This window comes from Pholcus phalangioides, unplaced genomic scaffold, assembly GCF_987345545.1.
Source record: "Pholcus phalangioides strain wild (caught in Gottingen) unplaced genomic scaffold, Ppha-v1.0 ptg000042l_1, whole genome shotgun sequence".
NCBI lineage: Eukaryota > Metazoa > Arthropoda > Arachnida > Araneae > Pholcidae > Pholcus > Pholcus phalangioides.
In genome coordinates, this window is record NW_028301628.1 from 19,198,381 (window position 1) to 19,212,949 (window position 14,569).

The 14,569-nt window shown below is 39.6% G+C and overlaps 1 protein-coding gene across 1 annotated transcript; it reads left to right on the plus strand.

Moving 5' to 3' along the window:
* The first annotated feature begins 1,960 nt into the window (after window positions 1-1,960).
* On the plus strand, window positions 1,961-10,424 carry LOC149064590 (uncharacterized). The gene is made up of 3 exons (XM_089255511.1): window positions 1,961-2,477; window positions 5,556-5,712; window positions 9,450-10,424. Exons 2-3 carry the CDS (start codon window positions 5,578-5,580, stop codon window positions 10,299-10,301), a joined length of 987 nt encoding a protein of 328 aa, XP_089111637.1. The 5' UTR covers window positions 1,961-2,477; window positions 5,556-5,577; the 3' UTR covers window positions 10,302-10,424.
* Window positions 10,425-14,569: the final 4,145 nt, after the last annotated feature.

The following is a 14,569-nucleotide window of genomic DNA, read 5'->3' on the forward strand; positions in this document are numbered from 1 at the left end:
TATTTTCACTCTCAAAACTGGTACATGGTAATTTTTGAACACCTCTTTTGAGAATTAATTTTTAATTGAAATCCCATCTCTACGACGGACGGTTGATGAGATAAAGGCCGCATTAGCACTTACAGAGCACCCTGTATAGATCCCCTTGCGAAAGTCTTCCGGACGAGACACTTTGAACGTGGTAAGTTGAAATGAATTAACCAAGAACTGTCTTAAAAGGTGTTTTATTTTTTACCCAACACATTCCTACTCTATAAGAAAGCCATTTAAGAAGCAGCAGCACTACAAGTATATGAATCATAGCAACTATTACGGCCCGATTAGGACATGGTGAATAGAGTACGGCCATTTTCATTAATAAAGGAGCCTTCCGACTTCCTACAGCCTTGGAAATTGATAACGATAACTTATTGGGACAAAATGAGGTTCAATTTTAGCTTCACACGCACGCACACACAAAATGTATAAAAAAACTTGACAAAAAAATTGATAATATAAACCATAGTCCGCTTGGTAACAAACGAACCATGTTATATTTGTACGTTCCGGTTTTAGCGAAACAATACCCAAATAACATTATGTGTGATTTTAATAAGCGGCATCGACTGTATTGGTATACTTACTGTTAAAAATCAGTCTATAAATCTCATAATTTTCAAATAGTGTGCCATGGCCTGAAGATGATGAAAGTCATCTATCGAATAGATCACTCGTAATAAACTTTTTAGGGGCAGGGGCACTCAATTAGTGGTCTATGAACACTGAGCTCTTTGAAAAAGTTCGTGAGCTTGGATGAGAAAATAATTAAGTCGTTATTCCGATATTACACAGTATACTACATATCAGTATAGAATCAAGGTTCCCGTGAAACAGAAAAAGTTTAGGACCCCCCTGTAATTGAAAAGGCTCTAATGCACAGCGGAAATTGAAAATTCAGCCCGTGGTGTTATGCACACAATTTGTTTCATATTCTTTCCATACATAGGTACAACTACCACGGTTTCTAGAGTGAGGCCCGATAGGCTTTTCGTGGCCATTTTAAGAGCATCATAGCCGCCCCCCTCCCCCGGGAAAGCAATTTTTCTGAGGCCATCCTACCTAACTAAAAAAACTGTCTTCCAATTTACGCATACTTACTATCGAAAATTGTAACCAGATAAAATTATCATAAGGGTTTTTCCTGCACTTGAGGCCCCCGGGCCGTGACGGATGGGCCCCATGCGTTAAGACAGCACTGAGCACTGAGGCTTTTACCGGGTTCTTAATGCTGAATTTCATAATAAATTTTGATTTCTTTAAAAAAAAATTATTTATTCAATTCTAACAAAAATTTGGATAAAATTGTGAATTAGGAAAAATTGAAAATTGTTTCATCGGGAGGAAAGGACAGGGCCGCAACTAGAGAAGAGCAGGCGCGGTTCTGGTGCCAAGGCCGACCTTTAACAATTCCTTTTACATTACTCGTGGACACAAAAATTCATGCTTGCCCCGGCTGACTACGTATAAAGTTGCGACCCTGGGTAAGTATAGGGCAGGAATTAAAAGGGGGTAGGGTCAAAGGGGCATCCGCCTCGAACGATAGACTTTAGTGGGATGGTGGTAAATTTTAGAAGGGAGCGCAAAAACCACTGTTATAAAATCATCGAATTTTACAGTGGTGGGGGTGGCAAAATCATGTTTGCCCTCCCCCAAAAAAATTCTTAGTCATGACCCCCCACAAGAGTGGGGGGCGGGGTGGCAATAAGACTATAGCCCGTTAGTCCGAGGCTCTATTCTTATATTTTTTTTGTTTTTTCACTCTATAAATTCACTATAGAAGGGCAAGTGAAAATCTGGCTTGGGGGGCCAACCAAATATTCCAGCCCTAAGGCCCTGCTGCAGGATGTGACGGCCCCGGGTAATGATGAAAAACAAAAAAATTAGCTTGAAACATTGCCGACACCTAAAAACACGTTTTATTGAATTTAAAAATTCTGGTCTTGTAGCTTTAGAAGCGCAAGAGAGGACACAGAGAAGGGTAAAGCATCTCCTCACAAAACATTGTAAACCTTCGAGAACTCGATTAATATGCTTTAAAACACATCATTGGTTGGTCGACTACGTAACGTATAGTATATAAAGTTTTGTATATTTTTAAACAGGAAAACAGATCAACCGCAAAAGAAAATTTTTCGCGAATTTGTGTCCGCCAAGAGTTGGCAGTACCATCAACCCTACACCCCTATCACGTATGATTCCAATTCGAGTTTACAGCCAAAGGTTCGAATCCCTCCAAAATCTTATCCACGTGGGTTTCTTTAGGCATTTTTCCGTGACCGGACACGGGGGCGATAAGGAGCCACTTCCTCCACGTGCAATTCGTTTTATCAGAGAACTTTGTGCCAAAGAATTTTTCTAACATATTACGGTATTGTTTGTTATTACTAGCCTAGTCCGGAGGGAAATTTCAAGGGACTACGAGAAAGCAGAGATCCAAGGTAGGCCGATGAATGAACTTCAAATAATTTATCTACCTTACTTATAGCCTATTAATTACAGATCAGTATCTTTAAATATGCGATTTATGTATTAAATAAATCAAACGTAACTTATATGTATTTATGTATTAGATGCGTGATCTACAGGCAGTGGAAGTATATGTACTAACTTATCTATGGGTCTTTCAGCTTAAGCTTTATGCAAGAGATTTTGATTTCTGAATTCTGGAGGAGAGCAGCCAAAATTCTAACGTCTCTGCCTATAGCTCCGCGGACCTCTCGTAGAGTCAATTATTTGAGGTCTTCCCCACTCCCATAAAACCCAATATGTATTGGTTGGTTTTTTTATTATAATAACTTGCATATTCAAAAAATGTTTAATGAATTTATATTCCACAACACAATCTGTCATTTATGCAGGGGTGCCGAATTCACTCTTTAACTGTTTCTACATTCGCACCGAAATCCCGGCTCGCTCCGGGTGATAAAGTATCTAGTCGAAGCCCTGAATTTGTACAATGGTAGTAAATGAAAACAAAATCCCATGCCCTTCCAACAGAGGTCTACCCTTTTCTAATCGCGAGCACTTCCTGTACCCGTTATCAAAAGAATAGCACCCTTGCGGCAAGTTTGGCATACGAATGCATGAAATCTGGATCATTCAATCCTTGAATGCGAGAAACTGGCCCTGTGTAGTTTATATTATATCCGGATGCTACAAGTATCAACATTTTAGTTTATAAGCTTTCCGTATTTCTCAATATTTTATCATTGTAATCGGAAACACAGATGAAGCCACCGAGATTTTAAAACATTGGGGGGAGGAATGGGGCAGCCGGCTGAAATTTGCCAATCGTCCTGTATATACGGGATTTAAGCCCGTGTGTGTAGGAGAGAAAGGGGTGCATTGCATATTCATTTGTTATTGGAGGGGGTCAGCCCAGGTCAGTCATTTGGGGGGGTCGGGGGGGGGGGTCGTTGCCCCCCTGGCTTTTGAAAATACACCAAAAATGGTATGTTAGATACACACACATATACATATATCTCATACATTGAGTACATGTTCTTTGCCGCCCCCCCCCGGAAAAGTTGAAATGACGGCCCTAGGGCAGCCCCTCCAAAGATTTGATAGGGGCTTGGTTAAATTGGGCCCCAGGTTCCTGCGCCTATGGAGGTGGATGCAAGCTTTCACTCACGGCTATTCAAATTACCACCCTTCTCACTTTATAATTTAATGTTCATTAATACCGCCACACCAGTCACTTAAATTTTCCTCCCCTCCGAACTTACCTCCCTGAGCTGTAGTCCGCTTAACCCCTCTGTGAGTACGCCACTGATTAAAATTGATCGAAGTTCCTCAAACAGCCGTAACTTCACCTTTTTAATGTGTCGAACGGATAGATGTATAGCCTCATTCCTGAACTTGAAGGGGGCTCGAGAACCCCCGGAATTGACTAAATTTTCCTACGTAAAGCTCGAGTCGAGCACCTACGTTTCTAAACCAGTTCCGATACCCCTGGCGGAGGAGGATAGGTCATGTGAGGATGCGTAAATGAATGTTCAAGAGCAGATATTTCATAGGTTTGGTATTTCAACGCATTATCATTGACGTTCCTGACTCAAACAATATGAAATTTTTTTTTTTACTAAACCTTTTTAACTTTAACAATTTTCAAAGGTTTAGATGCTCGTTAGATATCATTTTATATTACAGGTAACCAGGAGACCTTTTCCCGGAGCGAGGCTCCCTATCTGTTCGAAAAAATATTTGTTGCAATTGTATAGTGTAGAAAAATTAATGCTAGTCTTTGCATTTATCGCCCGTCAGAGCAATACCCATTGAAAACCCATCAGGCGAGTCGAGGAAATTACTTTTTTCCGGGTATTTATTATGCAGAGGAAAACTTAGAAAAAGTGATCCGGTCTCCACCGGGAATCGAACCTAGATCCTCTTGCAATCGGGTCAAGTGCACTACCATATACACAATTTTGAAGACCGGACACACCCCTCCACATCTCGGAGATACAGCGAATCGTTTTACGATACACGCCACAGGAAATACGACCTTGTTTTCCCTTCGTGTGTTAGGCGGAGAAGGAAAAAATGAAACCATCCCATCTGGGGTTTGTCAAAACTGTCAGCCTTTCTCTTGTAACTGATCATAATGGAACGTCAAGTTCGCAGTAATGTTGAAGCCATGGTTACTAAAGCATCCACAGTACTTCATAACAGAATTCAGAAATTGAACTGAGCCACGGCCGACTCAACACAAGTCTAACGAAGCTACAGATTACGTGACTTTATCCTTCCGACTTAGAGGATATATTCTCGCGATTGTATATAGTCTAATTCCGCTTAAATGAATACCCTTACAGCGAAAAAAAAAATTGCTTTACCGAACACTTTTCTAATCCCCCCCTCAGATAAGTTTGCACAGGAACAAAAACCTGGAATTCCTTTTTATAACGAAGTGATTTTTCCGGTCCCTTGGAGTTCGTTATAACGGGATTCGACTATATTCCCTACGTATAAGAGTGTTCCCTACGCTCATCCCCAGCACGTCAGTGTGCCACGTGATCTCTAGCTTCGTTGCCCTTGAATTGAGTCAGCCGAGCGCGTGTTAAGGTTCGAATATCGAAACTAGCGCGCACTATGTTGACTCATTTGCTAGGCTTGAATAGAGAAATCAATTTCTTACATGAAACTACTGATCGACCTTTTGCTGTAATATAGAGCAGCATAGCGGCTCTGACCAGGATAATCTTGAAAGAATCGGGGGGGGGGGGAGCTGCAAAGTGATATGCCCCCTTCTCCATCTGGCTGGTGGTACCAGTCTGCCATTTTACATATCTGCAATCGTAAATGACATGATCGCATTAGCATGGAATCCCCTTATATGCGCACATAAGCGGATGGACTCCCTGAACGGGGTGGGGGCGGGCGAATTTCCGTCCTCCCTTCTATGTAAATACAATTTTTTTTTTTTTCACTGTATGAGGGGAAGCTATTCATGACGAAAAACGTATTTTACTTTAAGTTATTCACTTCATGTTTGGTCTCTTCGTTTTTTATTTCAGAAAACATCAACTGATCGAAAGAATGTCCGCAGACCAACTGAACTGGAAAAACGGTCATTGTGAAGAATCAAGCGATGTACAGCACGTCATGGTTACCGGTGGGGCTGGTTACATTGGATCGGTGCTCGTGCCTATGTTACTCGTCGAAGGCTATAAGGTAACCTTCATCGAAGGGGAAGAAATACATTTTCACGCTTAATCAACTGAAATTAATAGCAAGACTCGTTTTCTTTCTCACTAACTTGTCTTATTCCAGACACCCGTAATTGAAACCCGTGAGGATCATTTTCCATTCCTAAAAACTACCAAAATCGTAACTTTGCAAGAGGTAGTCGACGCCACTTATTAGAATCACGAATGGTATCGTTTTGGCAAAGAATGGAATGGACAATAAACGAATTTTTCCCCATGTTATGTAGTTATCGGGACTTTGGATAATATCTTTTTCGTCGAAAATTTTTTTGCGTATTCTGAAGCTAAAGAAGGTTTGACAACTTTTCCCTGTAAGTTATCGTTATCAGGTTGCAAGACTATGTAGGAGGCAATGTTTTCTCCCCTCCTTTTGTTGACACCGATTTCCTTAATATCTAAATCGGTTCGTAGTATTCGATGTGATCCATGTATGTGTGGAGCTGCTTTTGCAATGGCCTTCCTATAGTAAAGGCAAATAAATGCATGACTATAAAAACCCTTTCCTTCAGTTGTCACTTCTTTAATGCGGCCAGTATATTTACAATAGTTCATGGCTTTTTTTTAATGGTTTGCCACTTTTTCAATTTTCTGAGGGAAGTAATGGGAAGGCTTTTTGAATAGGACGTCAGAATCATCACTTTGAAGGTAAAAGGATGATCCCCATAGAAATAGGTGTTAAAATTGCCGATTTTACTGTAGAAGTGCGGAAATTTAGTGGGGTTATCCGCCACATCAATAATTTTAAAAATTGTATTGAATTTTCGATTTTTGAAATATTGAGTTCCCTTAAAAAATTAAATGTGACCTTTAAAAATTAAACTGGACCTACTTTTTGAGTTGGATATGCATGTAATAAATACAAATACAACGCCCCAACAGACAAAATGCCCAACGAGGTGGCTGATAAAAAGATGCCCATCAAAATATGGATGTCATATTTCAAAAATAGCTACCCAATTAAAAATGCAAATAACACAAATTATAAACAATATATACACATGATAAAATATTATACAACGCCCATAAAGAATACTTATGGTTGTCTTATTCTAAGAATGGATAGCTTCTTGATTTACCCCAACATGTTTGTCGTATTTCTTTTTAAACGTGTCAATTGTTACAATTTACTACCTCCGGGGGTAAGCTATTCCATTTATTAACAACCCTATTAGAGAAAAATTCCCTGCGACACCATAGCCTTGCATTGTCCCTCACCAATTGATACTGGTGTCCCCTTGTAAAAGCAGTCGATTGGCGGAGTATTAAGAGTTCATGATCCATCCCATTGAAAATTTTGAACGCTTCGATGATATCTCCTCGACACCTGCGTTCATCCAATGTAAACATATTAAAAAAATGAATAACATTGATTTCAACTTTTAATATTTTCTCAAGCATGAAAATTAATGTGTCTGTATTGTTTTTAATATTCAACTGCATAAATTCATATAGTTTAGGGTATTTTAAAATTAATTATGGGCCCGTGAAGTACATCGAAGAAATTTCACAGCTTTAATTTAGCATTTTTTAAAGCAGAATAGGCAGATGGATAACTTGAAGTTCGGGGGGGGGGGGGGTAAATCGAAATACCTAGCGCCCCATAAAAAAGGAAAAATATATGCATTTTACGTTATATCGTAATATTGGTTAATTTGGACACTGTTTGTCCTTGCAAAGAAAGGGAGAAATATCACGTGATCCAAAAAGCCTCATTGAAGAAAACCCAGGTATTATATCTCAAATATTTTTAAACCTAACCTAATACCCTTCTCTCCCCCCCCCCCCCCGTTTCACATACGCAGTATATAGGCCATGTGGTGATTTCAATACGAATTTATCACGTTTTTTGGTGTGTATGCATATACTCACCTGTTCGCACTTCTAGTAAATTAGTAAATTAGATGTCATAATAGTCAGATTCTTTTTACCGGATATTATGCATAATCGTAAATTCGGAATGCTTCAAAATTTTCATTTCAGAATTATAATTAGAATTGACAAACTCTGTCATTCAAACTTCCGAAATGAAAAGACTAATTGGGACATCACAGCCGCTGTAAGATGGATGCCTAGCCCACTCTCCTTTATAGATGCCTTAAGTGCAGCTATAAAGGAGAGCGAGTTCAGTAGTAAATTAAGTCTAACCCTAATTTAAGGAATCGATTGGGACCGACAATTTTTCTCATTAAATCAAGGAAATAGTCGAATTGGGGGTAGAGATGATCACTCAGTGACTTCGAAATTTGTTAAATCAAAGTTATACTGTATTTCTGCCTCTGGTATAACCAAACTGCCAATGAAATACTTAACCCTACGATTCTATTTAGTCAATTTTTAACATTTCGGGGGTTGATGTACAGGTCACCTCTCGCCGCTGTGCGGTCACAATGACATCCTCTCTGAGTGCCCGACTTCAAACCCCATCGGGGCACACTGGTGATCGACTGATTCGTTTTCGGTTATTCCCAATTTCGAGCGTGAATACGAGCTCTCCCGTTAAAAATTCTCTCCACGGAAAACATGACTTACAACGGTACAAATATTTATTCAATCATTAAGCTTCACTTAGTTTGATAAACAGATGCAGCACTAAACTTCACTCGAAACGCTACTTTCATACTGTTGGGTATACACTTCTGGTACAACTCATTCGGTATTAAATTGCCCCTGGTGGATAGACTGGAGTTGTGCTCGGTTTGAAAGAAAGGTCTCCACCTCTGGCTACGTCCTTGATCCAGGTAATTTAAGCAGACATGAAAAATCAATATTGAAATATTGTCTTTTTTAAGTTTGATCGGGGAATCTTCCTGTAGAGAGCAGATAACCTTCAACATGATACATAACATGAAAAATTCCAGCATTTACTATCTTCACTTCAAAATACTGGAGGCAGATGACGGCACCAGCGAGAACACGAAACAAGCACAATTCTGACTACATAAATACGTTAGGGGCCACATTTGCACTCGGAACACGCATTCCGGCATGTACTATTCGTAAAGGTCCTCGGACGAGAAAGTGTACGAAGTGCATCTTCGTGCTTTCAGATACAAGCATTACAAACTTGTAGGCATCGATATTCTAATATAATACTTATGTGTTATGGTAAGTCCGAAGACGCTTGTAAACATTTTCATTTCGGACTTTGACTTGGTAAAAGTACATTTTTGATGAATAAATCATCCATCATGAGCTCGTTACTACTTATTAAGTAATTATAATTATTCAATAACTATTGCCAATAATAAACAAATTAACTGCCACTCCTGCCGTTGATTAAGTAATTATTAATTACCTAATTAATCTACTCGACCGTCAATCATGACCATCAATGGTCAATTGTTTTGTTGAAAACTGATTTTAACTGCCAAATTGTCTCCGAACAGTATGAAGTTTGATCAATTATTGATTTCGTTAGCGACAGGAAGTATTGAGTTTTAGGTGGTTAATTCAATAGTTAATTATAATTATTAAATGATTATAATTGAGAGTAGGGAACTTTCATGGTCAATTTATTCATCTAAAACTGACTTTGACTTGGTAGACGTCCGAAATGAAAACGTTTACAATCGTATTTCGGGCTTTTACACACTCACCTTGATCTTACACCAGGCTTTTACACCATAACATGAATACTAAATATTCATCACATACCATTCAAAAAAGATTTCGTTAATGCAAATTTTTTCCGAACTGTTTCAGGTAACTGTCCTGGACCTGTTCGAGTTCGGTGTAACGCCGTTACTATCATGCGTCCATAACAGCAACCTGCGACTCATCAAAGGAGACATACGCGACAAGGAAGCCGTCTGTCGCTCTTTAGAATCAGTCGAGACAGTCATCCATCTCGCAGCTGTTGTAGGATACCCAGCATGTGACAAAGATCCAAAACTCGCGGAAGACATCAATGTGTCCGGAACTCGGAACATCATAAACTGCTTGGAGTCAAACCAGAGACTCATCTACTCGTCGACGGGATCCTGTTACGGTGCCATAGACGGCACGTGCCACGAGGATATGAAGATATCTCCTTTGACGCTATACGGCAGAACAAAAGCTGACGCCGAGGAAATGGTCTTGAAAAATGGAGGAGTCTCTCTGAGATTGGCCACGCTATTCGGTGTGTCTCCGAGAATGAGGCTAGACCTTCTAGTCAACGATTTCACGATGAAGGCTCTATCGACAGATTGTTTCAGTCTGTACCAAGGCTCGTTCAGGCGCACTTTCCTTCACGTCAGGGATGCTGCCAGGGCCTTCGTCTTCGCTCTGAAAAACTACAAGCACATGGCGGGGCAAGCCTTCAACGTCGGCGACGAAAGCATGAATATGACCAAAGCTGAATTGGCTCAGCTCGTAAAGAAAGCGGTACCTAATTGTGAAATCGTCGAGGGGGATGGAGAAGATAAGGACCAAAGAAATTACAAAGTCTCTTACTCGAAAATCTGTAGCCTCGGCTACAGGTCTTTTATAAAACTAGAGGAAGGAATTGGCGAACTGATCAAAGTTCTTCCACTCATGACAAATGCAGAAATCTCCCTCAGCAAAAATGTTTGACTGTTACAGATATAGACCCTCGTACAAAAGTATTTTGATCAAATGTAAAGAGATGACTGGTTTTTAAAATCTTTATTATAGGGTATTATACACAATTTTTAAGTAAAACGTTTTTAATCTTTTCGTAAGATTTTTTTTATCCGTTTTATCTTTTGAATTATTTTAATGCTTAGCGACAGAACCCGACAGATGACACCGAAACCTATATATTGAGGTTTTTCCTCAATTTTTTTTAAATCGATTTCGACTCTGCATGCTTTCAAGTCTTTAATTGAAACTGTTGGTTAACGTCTTCAAGTTATGAGAGGGCATCCGATGTCTTTTTGCGTGAACTTCCAGCGGTGTAATATTTCTGATCCTCGGTGGTAACAAGGCAAACTGCTGGTGTGTAGTGGACTCTTCAGCAGAAGATCGGACAAACTTTCGTCGAGGTGACGATGCGCTGAATGACTATATAAAATTGCGCCCGTACCGACGGCTGTCTCGATTCGGTGAAAGAATTTCAATTTCTAGAATTTACGAAATGATAAAATATATTATTCTCACTGATTGTATGACTCTCCATCTTGAAAAATGGATGTTTATGTGGTAAAAAGAAATCTCTCATTTAACAGTTGCCTTTTTTTTTTTATACAGAGCCGTCTTAACAGCCACGTGGAACCCTCGGCAAAATAGGTTTTTGCGTACCAATTTGCATACATATCCTCGAAAATGACAAATCGCCAAACTATTATCTCGGGGCACGGTCTGGGGCTTAGAGTTCATAGGGGGGTCCTAATGATAATCAGTGGCACGAATATGAATTGAGCACCCAGGAATTCATTCAGAATTTCGTGTATAAAGCTGAAGACTCCCCTGAATTTGATCTAGTATTTTAATTTTCGAGATTAAGAATGAAATCAGATTTCATCCACACAGCCTGGTCGGGGTGCAGAATATTCCTTGACCAAAGGGCCCCATGATGCTGTTAGGACGGCCCTAACTGTCTCTTCGTTCGAAGGCAGAGATCTACAACTTTTCTAGAGTCGCGAGCACTGCCTTTACCAGGCACGGTCTTAACCTACGGGCCTCCGAGATGGGTCGTACAAATCCACTTATAGCCTATACTCATGAGCAGGGCCGCAACTAGACTGTAGTCTCCCTCTAATTACGGCCCAAACTTGATTGCAGGGGCTTTCGAGAAGGGTCGTACGAAACCACTTGGTCTGTTATAAATGCACTTATTGTGCTATGGGTCGCGAAGCTGTTCTTGTTGATTTTAAGTCGCGATTGAAAAGTTTAAGAAACCCTGGCTAACATCCATCGTTGAACGAGCAACACCCCTGGTAACTTTGGAATGTGTATGCCTGAAATCTAATCCTTGAATGCACAATTTTCACAGGATGTATAACTGAAGCGTTGATCAAGTGCTCGCGAGCAACACGTTGTAGATGGCTGTTCTACGGTATAGAAAATGTGCCATAGAGCAAATTAACGATGAATACTACGAGCACTCCGATGAAAAATTCATAGCATTAACTGTTCTATACCTAACTTGTGCAATCACAACATACAAAAACAATTAGCTTTTCTTCCCTGAACCAAAAATAGTTTGTGTTTTCTAATTGGACTTGAATGCAATTATTTTTTATAGAAACGATATACAGGGCGATTCCATAATTCCCCTTACTGTGTGCATTTTACTGGCGAACCGTTGATCCTAGAAGCATCATTCCAGTTTCAAAAAGTATCCAAATAACGTGTAGAACTCGATACGTCATTCATGTTTCAAGGGTTGTGTAGTTATTGAAATATATAAATTACCTTTTGTAAAGACACCCTGTGTCCTCTCAAGAACTTAATTGGAAGGTTGTTTCTGTCTCTCCTTAGGCCAAAAAAAAAAAAAAAATTGAAGTTTCTAACAAGGAAAGGGGTCTCAAAGTGTCGTCGTCAAAAAATTAAGTACATTCATCTCGTACAGAAAAAAAAAAAAAAAAAAATTTAGCGGTCACACACACAAATGTGCAATTTTATTACTCTAAAGCCGCAAAAAATTAAAATTATATAATTCGGCTATACCAGTGTTTCCTCAACCGCCGGGCCGTGACTGATCTGCCGTTTCATTTTTCCGTTAGTCGTGTATTTGACCGGGCCTTCCACTTACAAAAATAAATGAAACCGGTCCGCGGGCTTCCAAAGGTTGAGAACCATTGGGCTATACTCATCGCTTCTCGCGCTTCTTGGCGATATCTAAAAAAACAACCTAATTTTTACTCTTTCCTCCAGCTTCTGTTATATATAGAAACTAGTTACTACTTTTTTTCTGTGCTATATATTGCTTGAATGATGTCACTCAGGGTTGTGGGATTTTTATATTCATTCTTGGTCTCTACTGGCGTTCAAAATATTAATATTCAAATTTTTTTTGAGTGACCCATAATTGTGCATATTTATCAGAACCGTTGGTAATTTTTTGAAGACGTCACCTTGGGGACCTTTTCCTTGTGAGTGCTATATTCACTGAGATATTTTAAATCAAAAATCGGAGAAAAGTTAGGAACGAACAGCATATAAGAAACGCTTCTTTCCCTCGTTTATGCTGTTTTTCTCTCAGCTTTTCTTCGTTTTTTGACTTCAAATATCTCTGTGAATATTGGACCTTTTCCTTGCAAGCGCTAAAGTGACGTCTTCAAAAAATTACTGATTCTACTCATAATTCTACTATGCACAAGAATACCTTTCTTATTGAATGTATGCTTCTAGGATCAACGGTTCACCAGTAATTTGCTGCAATTGGGAATTATGGAATCACCCTGTGTAACATCGTAATTCGGTTATTGAATGAACTTACCGAACGTTGCTAGCTCGCTGGTGTACACAGGATTTTTCTGATCCTAAAGGGGGGGGAAACAATTCACAAAAATACATTTTTCGATCAAAATTCATGTAAAGATCGGTTTTTTTAGTAAATGGATTTACTGAATCCAAATGACTGAATATACAAGGGCAGTCTTAAGTGCATCATGCTACCCCCGCCAGGGGCAAAGTGATATTTCTGAGACCCCTTTCTAGGCTAGATACGCAGTTGGGTATACCTGTCTACTAAAATACCTTACTCTCGAAAATTCTAACTAGATCTCATTATCACGAGGTTCTCTGGTTGGCTCATGCGTTACGACATCATTGCCTGAATAATAAATTTACACTCACGTAAATTATGACCTTTGTTGTCTTCTTGAAAGTGACACGTCGCTGTGCGATCGCTTGGGCCTATGGGGAATTAAAAGCACGGCCTCATTAATATCTGTGAAATGACAGTGATGTGACAATCGGTATCCATTATTAAATACGGTATCTAGGCAATCCATTAAATGCATACGTTCAGTAGATATTGTATACGAGGCTAGAAATATCAAAATACGGTGTAAGCCTTTGGAAATATGATCAAAACGCTATATTGGAGACTAGAGCAGTGATTTTTAATTTTTATACAGGACAGCTTCCCCAGAGAACTTTGATTCACATTCTCGCGCGTCTCTTTAAATAATCACATCATGGAACATTTCCCACCTCTCGCCTATAAAATTATTCTCTCGCAGCTACAAGGTTGCATTTCCGCACCCCCAAGACCATTTTTCAAGTGTAAGTGGAAAAAATTTTGGTGATAAAAAAATCGCCCCCTTCAGTTGGTACCCTCTGCGGTCGCGTAGTTCGCAGGATTCTAGATCCGGCTCTGAGGGTGGGGAGCACCTAGTTAGGAACCACTGCGCTAGAGAATATTGATGTTTTGGGAAAAAAATATTTTAACAACTTTTTTATTCAAAATTTATGCAAAATCAATATTTTGAATTAAAAAAAAATTAGCTTGTACAGTAGTATACAGAGATTCCGTGATTTTTACTGGCGAACCATTGATCCTAGAGGGTTCTGCCTGGTGGTTTCTCAACCGGCAGGCATCAGTCAAACCGGGACGCGAGTGTGTCTTCATCGTTTTTAATTTCCCCTCATTTATATCCCATTAGTCGTCGGGCCTTTCAAAGAACTCGACCGGACCGCGAGCTTCCAAAGGTTGAGAACCACTGTCCTAGAGACATAGGCCTACTTTCAATTAGAAAAGAGTACCCAAATAACGTGTAGAACTAAGATATGTCATCCATGTTGCAGGGGGGTCGTGTAGTTATTAAAATAAAATAATTAAGTTTTTATACGGAAACCCTGTGCTCAAAAAAACTATTAGAAAGTTGTTGCCCTGTCTCTCCTTACGCCAAAAAGAATCCATGTTTCTAAGT